Here is a 20,153-nt window from a genome sequence, read left to right on the forward strand (position 1 = left end):
TGCCAGAGGTTGTCGATCTCTGGTTTAGGCTCTTGCTGAAAATTCTCCTTGGGAGTTTGACTGTTTATTGTTGACTGATATGCCTTGAGAAACATTGCCTTCTGTACACAAAATTGGTAAAGAAGTGCACTAGTTCCATCGAGTTTAACAGGAAAGTTGGGGGTGCAGGGGTATGTTGATGTCAGGATCATTTATAAAAGTCTTCTTCACATTATAATCAAAAGTTTATGAACAGCACACAAACATATTTAGATGAAGATGGAGAGGAGTGACATACCAGCCTGATTAGTTAATAACTTGGGGAATGGATGAACAGACTGTAGATTGATGGGTATCACACAAGACCTATATGAGCATCTACACTTTTGTCAGATTTTATCGTATGACAGAAGGGATCACAGTTTGTAATATTAAGATGGAAATTCAAGAAGGATGCCGATAAGTTTGAGAGGGTTCAGAGCCACAAGAATGATTAAAGGGTTAAAAACATGCCTTACAGTGAGACTCAAGGAGTTCAATCCATTTTGCTTAAAAGAGAGAAGGTTAAGGCATGACTTGCTATAGTCTATAAATAAGGCTGGGAGTTTGTCACAGAAATCATAGATTGTGACTTTCCGCAACCTCCATGACTTCTGCAGCGGCTGGTGCAGCTGGCCCAGAGGCCTCCTGAGGAGCTTGGGCAGCCCCTGGGCCAGCCACACCGGCCGCTGCTGAGGCAGTCTTGGGCCACCGCCCCCCCAATCCCTTCTGAGCAGCAGCAGAAGTTTGGGTGGCCCCTGGGCCACCTCCCCAGCCAAGATTTAGTCAGGAGTGTATAGTACAAGTCCATGATCTGTCCACGAGTTTTACTAAAAATACCCATGACTTAAGGTAGCCTTATCTATAAGTATCTCCATTGGGAACAAATATTTAATAGCAGCCTCTTCAATCTACAGAGGAAGTAGTAACATGATCCAATGGCTGGAAATTGGCACAATTTTTTTAAAATGAAAGTAATTAGCCATTGGAACAATTTATCAATGTTCATAGCGGATTCTGCATCACTGATGATTTTTAAATCAAGACAGGATTTTTTTTCTAAAAGATACATTATATTATTTTGGGGAAAAGTTCTGTAGTCTGTGTTATACAGAGGGTTAAACTAGACAATCACAATGGTCCCTTTTGGCCTTGAAATCTATGAACCTATGAATTATATACTCCTTATCCATGTCATTATTGTTCACACAAATAGTTCCCACTGACCACAATGGGATTACCAACTTGAATAAGGATTGCATATTCTGACCCCGGGTATGTAACCCAATTCTACTTCTATGCAGTAATTTTTTTTTTTACTCACCTGAAGCCTTTTCCTTCAGTGTTACTATATCCTGCATTATAGAATCATAGAAATGTAGGGCTGGAAGGGACCTTGAGAAAACAATGAGTCCAGCCTCTCTGTGCTGAGGCAGGAGCATGTAAACCTAGACCATCCCCGACAGGCATTTGTCCAACTTGTTCTTAAAAACCTCCAATGTCAGGGATTCTGCAGCGTCCCTCGGAAGCCTATTCCAGAGTTTAACTACACTTATAGTCAGTAAGGTTTTCCTAATATTTAATCTAACTCTCCTTTCGTACAGATTTAGACTTTTTGTCCTGCCTTCAATGGACATGGAGAGAAATTGATCACTGTCCTCTTTATAAAATGGTTGAGGACTTATGTCCACCTTCAGTCACCTTTTTCTTAACAGTCTTCAGGTAAGACTAAATGTAGCCAAAAAAAAAAACAAACAACCAAAACCCTTCCCTCATAGGTCCGGGTTTCTAAATTTATTCATTTTTATCATTCTGGACATCTTTCCTAAAGAAAAAGACACAACACTTCAGCTGAGGCCTTACCACTGCAGAGAAGAGTGGGACAATTCCCTCCTCTATTTTACATACAACACTATTTTACATACAATTTGCAGTCCACTATAGCCCAGAGATAATTTTCAAAAATTACTACCACCTAGCAACTTACTCTCCATTGTGTAGTTATGCATTTGATTCTTCCTTTCTAAGTAACGAGGAGTTGTCTTTATTGGATTTAATCTTGTTAATTTCACACCACTTTTCCAAGGTTGTTTTGAATTCTAATCCTGTCCTGCAAAGTGCTTGCAGCATCCCCCCTACCTGCTCTAACCCCAATTTGGTGTCTTCTGCAAAATGTTGTAAGCATACTATCCACTCCATTATACAAGCCATTAATTAAAATATTTACTACTACTGGACCCAGGACTGGCCCCAGCAGGTCCACTAAATACACCCTCCCAGTTTGACAGTGAACCATTGGTAACTATTCTTTAGTCTTTCAACCAGTTGTGCACCCACTTATAGTAATTTCATTTAACCACATCCCTAGTTTCCCTACGAGAATGTCATGCGGGACTGTCAAAAGATATAATTTATCTATTGCTTTCCCCCTATCCACTAAGCCAGTAACCCTGTCAAAGAGGGAAATAAGGATCGGTTGGCACAATTTGTTTTTGAGAAATCCATGCTGGCTATTCCTTCTCACCCAATTATCCTTACGCTTTCAATTGATTGTTTAATAATTATTCCATTATCTGTCAAGATATCAACATTAATGTGACTGGTCTGTAATTCCCTGGGTCCTCTTTGTTATACAGTGCTTCAAGATTCAGATCCAACTTTAGTTTTTTCTACTTGATACAGTCACGTTATGAAGTCTGCTCAGAAACCCACTAAATGAAGGCATTCCAATTTGTTTTACTAGCTTTGTGGTTTCATGTCACACACCACTCTAAAAAACAAAAACAAAAAAAGTTATATGCAACATGTAAAAGTGCTGTGTTCATCCCCTCTACACATACTTAGATAATACATAGTGTCACATTTCATGGCGACGTCACCATATTTCCCCTCAGTGGTCCAGCAAGAGCACCCACTCTCTGGCTTCCAGCTCTCAACCTGTTGCCTTTCTGGCAATATTTCCCCTCCCCCCCCCACGATCAAGGTATTTCTAGCATGCACAGATCCATGCCTTCACTCTTTTATTCCCAGTTTGCCCAAGAACAACTGCTTGCTTTCTCTTCAGAGACTGTAGCAATTACACCTGTTAACCATTATAAGTTACCACACAGTTCCTTTCATGCAAGCTTATTTTATTGTAAGAGCCTTTTAAACTACAGATAAATAAAAACAGTAAAAGAACCTTCATGCATGCTAATAAACTTTCCAGATTTCACCCCAACCCTAATGTAAATTCTGGCAGGAGCATCATCCAAATTCTCATCCAAGTAGGATGATCATATGTACCATTTTGGTGGGGACAGTCCCTTTAAGCCCTGTCCTGACCTTTTTTGGGGCAAAAGTGGGCATTTGACCTGCTTGATCTTGCCAACTTCATCAGCTGGCAAGAGCAAATGCCCACTTTTGTAATAAAGTAGGGTTCAGTGAGAGGAAAGTGCCGGGGGCAAGCAGCAATGCCAGCCCTATGCAGGGGAGTAGGCAGGGCAAGTGGTTACTCCAGCTCCATGCAGGGGGAAGGCGGGGGAGCTTGAGCCAGCCCCACACAGGGGGCAGGCAGGGGGCTTTGGCCAGCTCCACGCAGCATCCTGTTTTCCCTTTGGAAAATATGGTCACCCTACATCCCAGGGTATTCCTTGTGCTTACAAGTTCATCAGTTTCATCTCAGAACAAGCACCCAGGCTTAGGGGGCCTGGGTAGGCCCTGTCCTTCCAACCCTACCCTAAGGATTGGGGACCTCCATGGAACAGGGGTCTTGGCTTTTTCCTAATCCAACAAACAGACATGAGCCCATTTAAAAGCAGACTCTTTATCCAAAAACCCTTTACTTGTCTGTTGGTCCCTGGAGAATTGAGTTTGAACTAAAACATGCATACTGCTCCTGCTGGGGGCGCAGAGGCTTCAACAAAGAAACTACATGAACATCCCCTAGAAGAGAAGGTAATTATATTTCATTAAATGCACTTGCGTTTGTGGTTATTGTGGCATTGCACCCTCCAGATGTATTAAACCTAATTCAATATGGTTTAACATAATTCTGTAAAGTTCATTCAGGATATAGCAGGAAATTGTCAGTCTGTCACACTTAGGATTTACATACTAGACTTATCCCATGTAATACACTGTAATGGGGTTTCTATAATTTAACTGGCTATAACAAAGTTAGTGTACCCTAATCAGAGAGAATGAAACTCACTCAACTGCATTAAGGTTGTGGGAGACTTCCCATAATGCTGAACGGGTGGTTTCACTGCACAGAAGTGGGTGTATGTCAAAGCTGGAGTCCAAGAGGACTCTACACAAGATGGAAAGCAGGGAAAGGGGTTGTGGATGGGCCAGGGAGGCCACTGAGTCTATGATTCTCTCTCTCCAGTGGCCCACATTTCTCATGTGGGGGAATGCCCAGGAGCCACTTTTGTGAGTTTAGAGGCTGAAATAGCAGCTACAGAGGATCTATGGGATTGTACAACATCCAGCCTACTGGTTGGAGTGAATTCAGACCTCCCAACTCCCTTGTAGTTCTATGATACTAAATTTCACTTCAAGATGAGAAATAAAATACTAAACACCTCAAGATTAACTTCATATATTTTCCTCAAATTTGACTGACTTACACTGCAAAACACAAAAATGATGCTCTCTTCTGGGTTAATGTGTCCTTGGCAGGTAAGATATGAGCACCCATCTAAATCACATTTCCCCCCCTCCTTATTAGAATACATCTTTCTTTTGAACAATATTACCACATCCAGAGAATACAGTTAAATGTGTTCCTTGACACTTATATCTAAGAGACTTAAGACTGCACGGTCAGAGGCTCAAAAGTCATGAAATGCCAGAGTTAATGCTGCACATGCAACCTTAACTTGGCTCCCCCCGAGTATGCATTATCATGCAGTTTTTAATTGCAAAGCCATGAAGTCAATTAATGCATTATATCATTTTTTCTACAGCCTTAGAAGGTAAAGCGAAAAGATTAAATGATTTGCATGGAGCCACATTAGCCAAACATTAGAGCCAAGAACAGAACCCAGATCTCCCAAGTCCACGTCTAATCTCCCTTCCACTGGATCTCACTGCTGAATGTTATCAGTAGTTCTTTCGTGGCTGTATCAGTTTCTGCAGAAATTAACCTTTATTTAAGAAAAAAAATAGTTTCAGCTTTTATGATTATTCTGGATGCAAACCATTACAGTGCAACGCCTCCAGCAGACACGGTGGAAACAACAATTGTATGGGCCAAGTGCCAATCATTTTGAGTGGGAAAGAAAGAACCTAACAAGAGGAGAACTACTATGCACATCTCAAGGATTAGAAATAAATGTAGTGGTTGTCATGCAGGGGAATGGTAGGCAGAGCTGTCAGGAAATTCCATCAGAACAATTCTTTGACAAAAAAATGCAATTTCAAAAATTGCCAAAAAATATTCCATTGGGAAAATCAAAGTGAAATACTTCATTTTATGTCAGTTCAATCCCAATGGGAATATATTTTTTTGCTGAAATGATCCAAAATGCATTTGTTTCAAAGTTATTTTTTGCATTAAATGGCATCTCTATTGTGCATGCTTTGCCTTATGGAAACTGTAGCTCCGGCTCCCATTCTCTCTTATGGGCGTAGATCCCTACAAGAGTACATCTCCTATAATGCAATTCAGGGACTCCTCTCTGACTGACCTGTGTGGTGCATCATGGTAGTTGCACGACTCTTGGTGCATTATGGAAGATGTAGTCAATTTAGAGAGTCTGACCCATGGGGAGGACTGGGAGCATCAGGCTCCAGAACTCCTATAAGCAGGGACACAATGGGGTGGAAGGGGACAGGTTCCCGTGCCCCTTGGACAGCTCTGAGCAGAGACGCAGCAGCCAATGCCTCTTGTCCTGGCCATGGCCAAGACAGCAGCATGGAGTGACTCCAGGGCCAAGGACCCACTGCCCACACAGGAGTAACAGGCTCATGGCAGCATCCCTGCCCAACAGAGGAGCCCCTGCAGGAATACTGGTGCTGCAGGCTGGGAGGGGAAGCCCCAATACTTCCCCAAGACCCTGCCCTGTGAAGAAGGGCTGCAGCCCAGAAGCTGGGGCTTTCCACAGGGAGTGGGGGCACTGGAGGGTTGTGTAGCTGCATGGTATCACCCCCTGCACACTCCAGTCTGTGCCCTGCCCTGGCACTAGGGGCCTGGACTTGGCACTCCCAGCACTTCTTTACCTGGTTACATCCCTACAAACCTGCCTGCAGCTGACTCCATCCTCTGTGAGCTGTTTATCAAGCCCAGCTGTGCCCAGGACAGTTGCCTTACCGGAGAGGGATTCTCCCCTTCCATCTGCTCCTTGGGAAAATTCTGGTTGTGCCTCGAAGGCATCCTGCCAAGATATGAAAAATACAATTTAATGTTGAAATGGCATGAAACAGAGCCTTTCAGGTCATTTCAAAGGACTGAAATTTCAGAATACTGAAGTATTTTGTTTCAATCAAAAATATCAACATGTTTTGTTCTGACATTTCCCAATAGCAATTTTTCAGCATTTCTGTTGTGTGAAAAGGTTCAAAATGTACACTTTTCACCCCAATTTGGGACAAAAACAAATGTTGACATTTTAGAATTTCCAGCATGACAGAAATTCCAAATTTTACCCACTTTTAGTGGTAGGTATATTCTGCATTAGTTGGATCCACAAATCGGGGTTACAGGAGGGTCCCAGCTGTTGCAGACTGCCCCCCCCCAAGCAGGCCACTGAGTTGGATAAAAATATTATTTCCTCCTTAACATTATTTAAATCCTTCATATAAAATGCCTTTATTTGAGCTGTCCACAAAAGTATCAGCATATGCTCCTAAAAAAGTAATTAACTGCCTCAAGTTAATCTCAATGGATTTTTAATTCTGAAGCATAATTGTTTTGTAAATATGGTTAATCATTTCATTACTGATCATAATAGTAAAAACATCCAATTACTATGGGATAGTGGCTAGATCTTGAGTAGAGGTACCACCACTTTGCCTCAGTCTGGTCCCTGAGCATCTTTCATGTCAGAGGATTGTATATTCAAACCACTAAACAAAAACCTAACCACTACATTAAAAGAATGTTAAAATTGTAATGTCAAGGACTCAATTTGGAAATGCCTTGTTAAAGTTGTTAGTGCAACCTTAATTCAGCCCCCTTATAATATGGTCTTTCATTTCATAATCACATACTGTATTTTTCAACAAGATTGCTGCCTTATTCACTTGATGAAGGGCTGGATGATACTCTAAGAATTAATAAGTGTTGTGCAGTGAATGAGGCCTATAGGACCCCATCTTCATGTATTGCAAAAAGTTGTAAGTTACATGAGGAAGGAATTACAGGAAAAGAAAAAAGTGTCTGATAGTGAATATGGTTGAATGCTGCCCTGGAGAATTGGATTCTATCCCTGCCCCTGCCACAGAGTTTCTGTGTGATGCAGGTAGATCACTTACACCAACATGTTCATAGTTGTCCCCTAACTGTATGTTCCCCAGACTTCAAAGTAGTGTGTGCTCATAACTGAAACTGTAGTACCTTAGAGCTATAGTATAAATATATAAAGTGCTATAAAATGTAATCAGAAAAAAAAATCAGGTCCTAGGTATCTCATATTGGGTATATTAAATTTGCAGATTCTTTAGGTCTAAAGGTTTCAGAGTAGCAGCCGCGTTAGTCTGTATCCGCAAAAAGAACAGGAGTACTTGTGTCACCTTAGAGACTAACAAATTAATTTGAGCATAAGCTTTTGTGGGCTTCATCGTCCGATGAAGTGGGCTATAGCTCACGAAAGCTTATACTCAAATAAATTTGTTAGTCTCTAAGGTGACACAAGTACTCCTGTTCTTTTTAGGTCTAAAATGTCTGTGCCTCAGTTTCCTATCTGTAAAATGAGGATACTACTAAAAGATAATAGTTAAGTAGGTTAAGAAAGATAAGGGTGTAAGTATGGACGTCCAAATGTACTTTCTGTGTTCTCTCTATCTGCCTTGTTAAGTTTAAGAGTGTGTGTGTGTGTGTGTGTGTGTGTGTGTGTGTGTGTGTGTGTATAAATAAATAAAATTTAGCAAAGAGTTCCTATGGTGTGAGTGTTGCACCTGTGCACATTGGGGTTCCCAAATTATATGGTAATTTTTCAAATAATCTTACGGGCCTGATTTTGGGACAAGAACCTGTTAATCCTCAAGTTACAATTATATATACACCCAACTTCGGGTTAGGCTACATCTCAAATCTGTTTCAGAAATGTAATTTCGGTAGTACATTTTCCTGTCATGAGATTTACTTTTCAAAAAGGCTCACACAGATTCCTGTTCAGCTATGTGTTTGACAGTCTCAACACCTGGACTATTTAATGAGATATATAGGTATACTATTTTAATGAAATTACACACACACAATATATATTTTTCTTTATTAGAAGAGACGGAGAAGAATAAAATTATTTCACAAGTGATTTTTTTAAAATTATACCTAAGTAGATAATTGGGAGATATTAATTGCTACTTGAAAGGTAGGGATTTAATAATTATGTGAAGTTATTTCTGAAGACAAATACTCCTTAGCAAGCACTGAAGAGGGGCCAAAAAAACTGCATCTATCACCTCACTGCCTTTTAAGAATTTGTATATATAATAAGAACTGTAAGTAAAATTTAACAGAACACTCGATAATTCTTTATTATTTAAATTTTAGTATATTTGTTCCACACGTCCCCACATATAATTAAGTTCTATATAATTTGCTAGCAGCAACATTTCAGAAGGTCAATATCAATAATGACAGATCTCACACAGTCAATCATACTATTAAATTACCCAATGGAACCACATTTTTCTCCAAGCTAGAACCCAGTGTTGCATATCATTGGCCTCATCTTGCTCCAGAGTTGAGGTATACCACCACATTCTAAAGACTGTAGACCTTCAGTAGCAAAAAAACACATACAAACCTGACTTCTGTATCAACTGTGCAGAATAATAATACAAAATGTTCTATAAGGAATCCGTGGAATTAAAAGCTTCTATAGCAACATCCTGATATTCAGGATAGCTCAAGCAGCCCTTGACAAATCACTCAGGCAAGAAACCAAGAAACTTCATGTGCAGAAACTTACACTGAGCTAAATGGCAGTTCCATAAATCCCTAAGCGAGTTTTTCAGCTATGTTTTTTTCAGATCCTAACAATATATACACAGAATGCCAGTAAAGTTCATAGGTTCCCAGGAATGCTCAATTATTGAGTATGTGTTGTTCCTGATTTTGCAACAACAGTCTAGTTCTAAACTAGATGGTTTCAAAGAGACAGATGTCCAACAGATCTAGAAAGATACACATGAAGCCACCCTTACACTAGCCTTTGGCCATTTGAAAAGTGGTACAACAATATCCTATTCCAACCCAGCCAAAATGAAGTTATCACTAATATAAATCCTTTCTACCTACTCTGATCAGCAGTGTAATTGGTGACAATGTTGACATTAAAATGTGTTCTTAGGTTTCAAAATAAACAACCCATCTATATGATAAGGTATAGAACAACTCTCTCAGAGCTATTGTTTCAGGCTTTCTGCAGACCCAGGGAGAAATCACTGCCTCAGTTGACATCTGTTTCACATTAAATTCACAACTTTAAAGGATGTAGGGCTTTTTAATTTTTTTAAATTATAAGTTAAATTCTTAAGCATAAAATGGCTGCCTCCAGAAAATGGTACTGGCTCATAAAAATGCAATAAACTGGCTCAGTTTACACAGATTATGAAATCTTGTTAACAACCTGAAATCTGAGCTGTCTGCGTAGTGGGGGAAAAGGGAAGTATATAAGGAACCTTGTGCAGTCCACCCAAAGACTAGGCAGAACTGCAGCCCTGCTCTCTGCAGAGCTAAATGACTGTTCTCTCCCCACATCTCTGGAAGTGAAGTGTCCAAAACGGGGTTGGGAGGCATGGCCAAAGATAGGAGGACCACACCTCTGTCTTATCCATGAGCCAGAGAAGATGACTGACCACCCAGCTGAGTGTGAACTTCATCTCACAAAAAAAAAGTAGACTAGCAGGTGTGCTGTCCGTCCCTGCATTCTGAGAGCTCTGAACAGCATTCTTCCTCTGGTGTCTCTACATGGGATCCAAAGCTGGACTGCATCTTCATGACATAATCTAGCCTTAAATAGCATCTTTTTGGTGCTTTTTGACTTAGATATACATTTTCAACCACATCTCAACCTAAGAAAATTCTGATTGCAGCAGATAAGGCCCACCAACTCTGAGAAATCCAAAAATGTGGGGCCCCCTTTAATATCCATGTACATATGGAAAGATGTTCCATGTACATATGGATCATCAAGTTTGATGGCATGGCTCTTCCTTTAATGTTTTTTCCCCCCGTTTCTAATCCAGTTTCTCTTGCTAGTACTTTTATCTTAGTGACATCATTAATTCAGATAGCTGGTCTACTCTTAAGAATAGTTTTGGAAGATTCCCTGTTCCTGGCACATACATCACCTCTGCAAATGTAAAAAAAAAAAAAAAAAAAAAAATCAGATGTGGAAAGAGCTGCCCTCTTCATTTGTGCATAATTTGAACATCAGCATATCAGCTGTTCAGCAGACATTTATCCTTAAAGAGACAAAGTGGATGAGGTAATATCTTTTATTGGACCCACCGTGTCTTTAATATCTTGGGACTAACATGGCTACAACAACATTGCATACATTTATCCTTTTGTCATTTAACTTTCTATATTTTATTACAGAAAAAAAACGGCTACTGGGTTTTCTAGCTAAGACATCTGTTTAACTGTTTTAAAAATGGCAAAAAAAAGTATTTTTCCTAATATTGGTGTACCTTATTACCTTGAATTCCAACTGAAAAAAATTGTATCACAGTAATGAAATTCCATCCCCTAATAAAAATTCACTTGATTTTATAGAATACTCTCTTGTGGGTAATATATCTACATAATGCTTCATGCATCTAAAAGCAATCCATAAAGTACTTCTAATAACAGTAACTGTAATTCTGTGGGGTATGATTAGCATCAAATAAATGCACCTCAAATGGATTTTAACAAATAAATAAGGGGAATTTGAGTTTTTTCCATCCTTCCTTTTGTTTTTGTTATTGTTACTGAATCCTCCTTCCCCCAATTCTTAAAAACAGAATTTAATAAATATTGCAACAATTGAAGACTGTCCCAGTTATCTATCCCTACTAAAATAAATAAATAAATAAATAAATGGAGATATGCCTATCTCCTAGAACTGAAAGGGATCTTGAAAGGTCATCAAGTCCAGCCCCCTGCTTTCACTAGCAGGACCAAATACTGATTTTGCCCCAGATCCCTAAGTGGCCCCTCAAGGATTGAACTCATAACCCTGGGTTTAGCAGGCCAATGCTCAAACCACTGAGCTATACCTCCCCCCACTACATAGGCCAAGACATACATTGGGAATTTTTCTTGTTGTTGCAGTATGTCTAGTTGAAAACTGAGATGAAGCAGGAAGTTACAGATGAAATTAAACTACTGGGTTTTTATCCTTATAATATATTCTGTGTAGTGAGAGTTTCTTCTAGGTTGATTGAATGCCCTATTACCAATTCACACCACAGATATATTTTGCAACCAAGACTGCAAAATGTTGCATGCTGTTGAATGTAAAGAGATCATATAGGATTTAGGGGATTTAAATTAGAATATAATAGTAGAGATGTATGAAAATAGTTGAATTATGGATTGAACAAATACATTTCTTTTTATTTTAAGTTAAATATCTCAGACCAAGAATATAACTGAAAATAAAATCTAGGGTGAAGATCTTCTCCCAAGGAAAAAAAAATCAATGTGAGGATGCTTTGGAGAACAAAACCTTCTCCTCAATTTCACCCCTATTCTTCTGTCTTGGAGTACAGATGGAATTCTCTCTCACAATATGCCACAGGGTTTACCTCAAAAGCTTGGTGATTCTCAGGGATTCAGCGATACCCCCACAGGAAGCCAGGTCCACTTGAGTGGAGGCCGTATGCCTCTGCACTGACTTTGATACCTACAAAATTACATCTCTAGCCACACTATCAGGGTCTTCCACTGGCTACTTCTGTTGTACCATGGGTACTGGTTAAAGGACAGGGAACAAAGGGTAGGAATTAATGGTAAATTCTCAGAATGGAGAGGGGTAACTAGTGGTGTTCCCCAAGGGTCAGTCCTAGGACCAATCCTATTCAATTTATTCATAAATGATCTGGAGAAAGGGGTAAACAGTGAGGTGGCAAAGTTTGCAGATGATACTAAACTACTCAAGATAGTTAAGACCAAAGCAGATTGTGAAGAACTTAAAAAAGATCTCACAAAACTAAGTGATTGGGCAACAAAATGGCAAATGAAATTGAATGTGGATAAATGTAAAGTAATGCACATTGGAAAAAATAACCCCAACTATACATACAACATGATGGGAGCTAATTTAGCTACAACGAGTCAGGAAAAAGATCTTGGAGTTATCGTGGATAGTTCTCTGAAGATGTCCACGCAGTGTGCAGAGGCGGTCAAAAAAGCAAACAGGATGTTAGGAATCATTAAAAAGGGGATAGAGAATAAGACTGAGAATATATTATTGCCCTATATAAATCCATGGTACGCCCACATCTCGAATACTGTGTACAGATGTGGTCTCCTCACCTCAAAAAAGATATTCTAGAAAAGTTTCAGAAAAGAGCAACTAAAATGATTAGGGGTTTAGAGAGGGTCCCATATGAGGAAAGATTAAAGAGGCTAGGACTCTTCAGTTTGGAAAAGAGAAGACTAAGGGGGGACATGATAGAGGTATATAAAATCATGAGTGATGTTGAGAAAGTGGATAAGGAAAAGTTATTTACTTATTCCCATAATACAAGAACTAGGGGTCACCAAATGAAATTAATAGGCAGCAGGTTTAAAACAAATAAAAGGAAGTTCTTCTTCACGCAGCGCACAGTCAACTTGTGGAACTCCTTACCTGAGGAGGTTGTGAAGGCTAGGATTATAACAATGTTTAAAAGGGGACTGGATAAATTCATGGTGGCTAAGTCCATAAATGGCTATTAGCCAGGATGGGTAAGAATGGTGTCCCTAGCCTCTGTTCGTCAGAGGATGGAGATGGATGGCAGGAGAGAGATCACTTGATCATTGCCTGTTAGGTTCACTCCCTCAGGGGCACCTGGCATTGGCCACTGTCGGTAGACAGATACTGGGCTAGATGGACCTTTGGTCTGACCCGGTACGGCCTTTCTTATGTTCTTATGTACTGTGCTATATAATTGGTTATGTTTTTGCTATATACAGTGTATGTTTTATAGTAAGAATTATGATAGTAGTATAAACTAATAGGATAGTGGATACTAGTATTAGTCATTTTCTTTGTATGCCTTGTAAGTAAGACACAGACAAAATCCTGTCTGTATGTTAATTAGATTAGAGGAATTTCGGAGGCCCAGGCCCCAATGCGAGAAAGGACAATTACAAGATTTAGTAAGGTCTAATTTATGACGCCTTTCTTGTTCAACATAAAACACTGCTATTTGTTACCTTTTGAAGGTCTCTGCAAAGAACTGTGTGTGAGAGAGTGAGGAATGTATGCATCAGGAAAAGATAAGGTGTGAAGGCCATTTTTGAAGCCAGATGGCCAAGGGAGGAGGAGTGACGAAACTGAAGAGACTCCAGAGAACCATCAACGTGCATCCATGGTTGAGGAGGGGCAGACTGATGACCCTGAGGTGAAGGCTGGCACCCTTAAAACACAAGATAATTGATTAAATCGAAGCCAGACAGGATGACCCTCTTGTGCTTTGGGTCATTAAAAGATACCACCAATTAAGAAGTGACCAGTCACAAACTGACACAGCAAAATCCATAGACTTCAACAGAGAAAAAAAACAAAACAAAACAAAACAAAAAAGACCATAAGAACAGGATGCTTTGCCATTGGACTTTGGATTCATCTTGCCACTTCTCCAGGAGCATCGGACCGTGACCAACAGAGCCCGGCTCCCTTCTGTGACCAGACGCTGGACTAATAGCTATAAACATCGACTGTGGGGGCTGCGTGCATGGTGGGTGAGTGACTGAAAAGCATATGCTAATTGCTGTAGTCTCAACAAATGTGGCATGTTATCTTTTTATAGGGGAAAAGGTCTGTGTGCTCTGTTTAAGCATAACATTTTCACCCCCAGGATTCCTGAAGAAGGCTTGTGGAAAAGATAATAGTTTCAAGAAGATTAAGGACCCACGGAAAACTCCCAACTGGGTTTGCAATGCAAGAGGAAGGAATCATGAAGACAATTTTCTCCCTTCCTCCCAATCATGGGAGGGTGGAATTCCATGAAGGAGGGTCCAAATCCACACTTGGATGGGATTAAGAGAAGGGAGAGCAATCTCACTCAAAATTATAGCATTTAGATATGTTTGCTAAATGCCAACCAATCTTGCTCCATGACACAATACATGCATGATATTCAATTTCCTCTGCCAGAGCCTCTGTGCAAGATTTAGAAGAGTTTCCTTTTAAACTAAATTGGGACACTGGGCTCAAAAGTAATGCATTATCGTGCATTCATAATGTCCAGTGAAGTCAGTGAGAACGCCAAACATTCAACACCTCTGAAATTCAGACATTTTTAAGTGCCTACCTTTAGATATACACCCGTGCAAATTTTGGTCTAAGCAAGTTGCCTTAGGTCATACAGCAAACCAGTGTGAGAGATTAGACTTTATAGCCCTGTGCTGTGTGCACTACATCACAGTGCCTCTCATGAAGGAGAAAAACCATTGATGAGCTGGAGCCGGTTCGCAAGAACCTCTTGTTAAATTTAGAAACTGGTGTAGAACCAGTTGCTAAAGGGGCGGGTGGGTGGACAAACTCCAGTCCGCGGGCCATATCCAGCCCGCGGAACCCTCCTGTCGGGCTTGCTTGAGCTTCCAGCTGGGGCGTCTCCCCCAGTCCCTCCCCCCCATCAGAGCCACAGTGTGCCGAGCCACCAGCGCAGCTCTGCAGCTCCTGCCGCTTTGAGCGGCATGGTAAGGGGGCCGGGCAGGGCCGCTCGGGGAGGCAAGGGGGGCAATTTGCCCCTTGCCCCAGACCCCACAGGGGCCCCCATGATAATTTCTGAGGCTCCCCCCAGCTCCACCAGGACCGGAGCTCCTGCCACTCACAGCCACGTGGTAAGGGGGCAGGGATGCAAGCTCCAGGCCAAACAGCGGGAGCTCAGGCCCCGCTGGAGCCACGCCACTGCAGCACTATCCAGGGCCACTCCTGGACGCAGCACGCTGAGGTTCTGGGAGATGGGGGAGGCAGGGGTAAGTGTCATGGTAAGGGGGCCGGGGGTTGGATGGGGCAGAGGTTCTAGGGGATGGGGAATACACTTGGTGGTGGCAATGACTGTTTTGCCTAAACTGGTAAAAATAAGCTTAGGGGTTATTCATTCAGGTCCCCACATCTGTACCCTAAAGTTCAGAGTGGGGGTAGGGGGGGCACCTTGACATAGGGAAAACAAGACATGACATTCCCAATAATTGTAAGACAAAAAAGGGAAAAAGCATTTTAATTAAAAAATTGTCATGTGCTTCTTCAGGCCACCTTTAATATTACAAAGACAGATCCTCCACTCAAAATTTCCATTAAACTCAAAGAGAATTCAGGACTATTCATGACTCCAGGATACCAAGAGGTATACATCTGAGCAATACAAGATATTTCCAGCTGTCAGTAAATTTGACTCAAGATAATCTTGATATGTACATTCTACAAGGAGTGATTCTAACATGCTGGAAAAATGACACACAGCCATCAATGTCATCTTCTTAGGAAAGTGAAATATATACAATTCAAGATAACCAGGTGCTTCAGCTTCTGCACATCATTCAGTATAAAAATAGGAGTCAACGGGAATATAACTATGCATATAAAGAAAGTTCTCTTTTTTGTTTGGGGTTATTTCCCCCCCCCCTGCCGCTGCCGCCATCACCACTTTCTCCTGTGTGGAATGGGTGTTTGCACATATTACATAGTTAGAATAATTAATGGTCATATTAATAGGTAAGGCAGTTCTCTCTCTTATGAGAAAATCAATTTAAATATTTATGTAAAAATCAATAGACCTGGACATTAGAAACTAGAGCTGGGCAAACACTGCAAAACATTCTGTGAGTAGCTGCTAAAGTTTAAAAATAAATAGGTTTCAGGAATGCTCATGTCAAATAATGTAACTATCTGCCTGTGTATGTTTTATGTGACTATGACTAGAGAAAATTACACCTAAACTCTATACTCAGCCAATGAATCTTACAACAGGTTAATATTTTTTTTTTTTTTATTACTCATGCCTTGGGCCAGGCTTGGATTGCCTACAAAGGAAAACATTTAAATTTTTCTAATCCTAATTATCAGTTACTCATCTCCACACTGCTTCCTTTCCCTAAAAACCATCATAACTCATTTAAATACTTCTCATTATATGAGTATAATCACCCCGTCAACTAACTGAAATGATACCATGTGACCTTCCAAAATTTTCTAAACAAGCATCACATTTTTAAATGCAGAAAATAGCCTTCATTTAAGGAAAAAAAGGAGGAAAAGTAGGCTGAAATTCTCATGTGATTTTATCACTCCAGGAACTGGGGCTATGAGAAAAACTAGTATCATGACACTCAAAAAAAGTCACAAGAGCTCACACCACAGTTATTCAGTCATCTCTGATTAGAACAAAAAAAACACCCCAGAAATATTACTTTCTATAGGAGACAGTAGCAATTACTCATGCCAAGCCATCCTTTTCTAAAGAAAGCCCTCTGAGCTAAGCCATGCTCAAATTATTGCTTAAAGGAAGTCTTACGTCATGCCTTGGCCTACAAGTGTAGGTTCCGGCCGATGGAGTGAATTCCATAATTATGAATATCTGTTTTCCCAGCAATGTTCTGACCCTACCCCCTATTTCCTGCAAATTCAATCAGAAGGGAATGTCAGCAAGGGTCTCAACAGCTGGTACAGAAGGTAAGAGAGAGATGAAGTCTTTTACAGAGGCACAGTCTAAGCTGTTGCCAGTAGTCTAAAGAGAAACAGCAAAGCAATTAGAATTATAATGAAACAAACAGTTTTCCCTATGACATGAAAATAGCTATTAAATATTCTGGATTTCATTATGATACCCCTGGAATAAAATGTTCAGTACTGTGTTATTTAAGAACAAAATCCGGGGGAAGGGGGGGGGGGAACACCCACCTATGCTGCACTTCACTCTCAAGCCTAAATTAGGGACAACACTGACCATGTCTCCTCTATGAATAGTAATTCTTTGCAGATATCTAACTCTTTCATCCATATATCTCAAAGAACTTCAAGAGATTTGTTATCTTGACTTTACAGATGGGAAATGGAGGCATAATAATTTATGTAGCTGGTCAGTGGCAGAACCACCTGTGACAGACTCTCAATTCCCCACAATACCCAAAATGAACTTTATTGAATTAAGTTAAACTTCACTGAATTAGGTGAATTCCCTTGGGGTCCATTGTACTAAGAATGCACTTATGTACAATTCAACAAGAACACATACACATTTCCATGGGAGGAGTAAATAGGAGGGCAGCACGGGATGATTAGGCAAATTCACTCAGGTTCTAACATCTCCAGAGAAACCATCACCCTGGAAAGGTCCAGTTTGAACTGGTATATGTGGATCCTCCAGGGACCAAGAGACACAAGAGTTTTTGGATAAAGAGTCTGTTTTTAAACTGGCTCATGTCCTTTGACCCTGGTCCACAGAGGGCCCCAATCCTTAGGGTAGGGTTTGAAGGCCTAGGCCTATTGAGGCCTAATAAGAGTGACTGGTTGTTCTGAGCTGAAGCTGTGATGAACTTGTTAGCAAAGGGAAACCCCTTGGGTGGGGATTTGAAGGACTGTTCCTGCCAGAATCTATGTTACGGTTGGGTGAATTTCAGTAAGCTTATTAGTAGGCATGTAGGTTCTTTTATTGATTTAAAAGTTCTCTGTAGTGTTTTATACCATAAGAATAAAACACTGCATAGAACTGCATAGAAAGAACTGTGGGGTATGTATTACTGTAGCAATTACACCTATTAATCATTTCTGAAGGGAAGGCAAGCAGGTGTCCTGTCTGTGCTGGGAATAACAGAGAAGGCAGAGAACTGTGAAGCCTGGAAACACCCCAGTTAAAAGGGAGCAAGATGCTGGTCTCCAACCAGAAAGGCAATGGCTATGGAGCTGCAAGTGGGTGCCCTTGCTGGACCACTGAGGGGAAATCAAGGGCAACCCTGCCTGTAACTGCAATACTCGCCACGCAGCAAAACCCAGGTCTCCTCAGTCTCAGTCTCCTGACCTATCCACTGTACCACGGTGACTAGCTACAAGCAAGAGCATGTCTCAGTGGAAGCTAGTCCAACCTCAAATGTCACTGCCTGCCCTATACCTTACCTTTCCTCCCAGTGCCCCCTTCATTACCACCATCATTAATTGCTCCTCCAGTTGATCTTCCACTCCCCCTTTTCCTCCCCACAACCACCACCTCTAGTTTCCAGTGTGCCCAATCCCTCAAACTTTTATGGTCCAGCTGCAGATTTCCCAGCAGCTCCACTATGCATGGTATGAGTTCTGCTGTGCTCTGGGTCTTAACATACTTCAGACTGCATCATGCAAGAGTGAAAAATTTGTTCATTCTTCTAAATAGGACAATATGCTGTTAAGATGGAAGGTGTCAATGGCTACCATCAAGTGGGTCTTTGATCAATAGACAGTCACACATTTGGTTAAATCCCACGGGTGTACTAAGCATCCTTTTTTCAGGCTAACTGGCAGAAACAATTAAAAGCCCCTTTATTTAGTGATAGTTGGAAGCAATAGGAGGCTGAGCAGGGCTAAGCAGTGTTGGATGGGTTTTTCATGGGACAGGTTGCAAAGACCTGGGATACAGGGATTGTTTTGCAAACTGTGTGTGTTAGATCAGTGGCTCTCAACCTTTCCAGACTTCTGTACCCCTTTCAGGTTTTTGATTTGTCTTACGTACCCCAAGTTTCACCACAATTAAGAGCGACTTGCTTACAAAATCAGACATAAAAATACAAGTGTCACAGCACAGTATTATTGAAAAATTGTGTATGTTCTCATTTTTACCATACAACTATAAAATTCATTGAAATTTAAATATTGTACTTACATTTCAGTGTATAGTACATAGAGCAGTATGAAATTAGTTTTTTACTGACTTCGCTAGTGTTGTAAAAATTGGCAAATATCTAGGTGAGTTGATGTACCCCTCTCCATACCCCTGGTTGAGAGCCACAGTGTTAGAGCAGAGAGTGAGAGAAGCAGTCACGAGAACATTCCTGAAAGGGGAGCAGAGACAGAGCAACTTCCGTCACAGAACTTGCTGGAAAGTCAAACTTGGAAATTATGAGCAGGGAAACTGCCTGATGTTTTTCTGAACAAAATAGGAACGAACAAGACTGTGTGCACATTTTGTGTGTGTAAATAAACAGGATGGCACCAAAGGATATACCTGGTTCATAACATTCATTCATCCACTTAATGGGAACAATCCTACAAGGCCCCAAGTACTGACTAACTTCTTGGACCAAAGGAGAAACATGTTACAAAGCTGGATCACAGGAGTGCTCAGAGAACCTTTGTTCAAGTGTCTTTGCTTTTATGGGTAAACTGCCTCACTTAACATTATTATACAGCAAGCTTTTTTGTGCTTTAAAGTTCATTAGCATTCTGGCTCGTTTCAGCTAGTCACATTTCAGGAAGAATTTGGATTTTGTTTTATGAAAGAACACTTATGAGCCAGACAATGTACAAAAACAGATTATGCTGTCATCGCCGCAGAACATTAAGCATATATGATTGACATAATGCCCTCATTGCACTAAAAACATTGTTATTGTAAGGCACATTCTAGTAACTATTAACAATATAGATTTTTTTGAGAAACTTAGCTCCTTGATCATGTGCCAGATTTCATTATATAGCTAATTTTCTCTCCATTTAGTTTTCCCATATAATAGCTAATTTTGCAACCTTTTATCTTCCTGGGGAGGGGAAGCAACCTATATATGGAATCTCCCCAAAGCTATTGTTAAATGCTTT

General features: G+C 40.6%; 1 protein-coding gene across 1 annotated transcript in view; it reads right to left on the reverse strand.

Moving 5' to 3' along the window:
* The window catches only part of LOC120397288, a 121,987-nt gene that overhangs the window by 76,330 nt on the left and 25,504 nt on the right, over positions 1-20,153 (reverse strand). Inside the window, exon 3 of the mRNA XM_039522985.1 lies at positions 6,243-6,377. Coding sequence (XP_039378919.1) covers positions 6,243-6,377 — 135 coding nt within the window. The remainder of the gene's footprint in view (positions 1-6,242; positions 6,378-20,153) is intronic.

The sequence above is a fragment of the Mauremys reevesii genome, linkage group 2 (genome assembly GCF_016161935.1).
Source record: "Mauremys reevesii isolate NIE-2019 linkage group 2, ASM1616193v1, whole genome shotgun sequence".
In the NCBI taxonomy this organism is placed as follows: domain Eukaryota; kingdom Metazoa; phylum Chordata; order Testudines; family Geoemydidae; genus Mauremys; species Mauremys reevesii.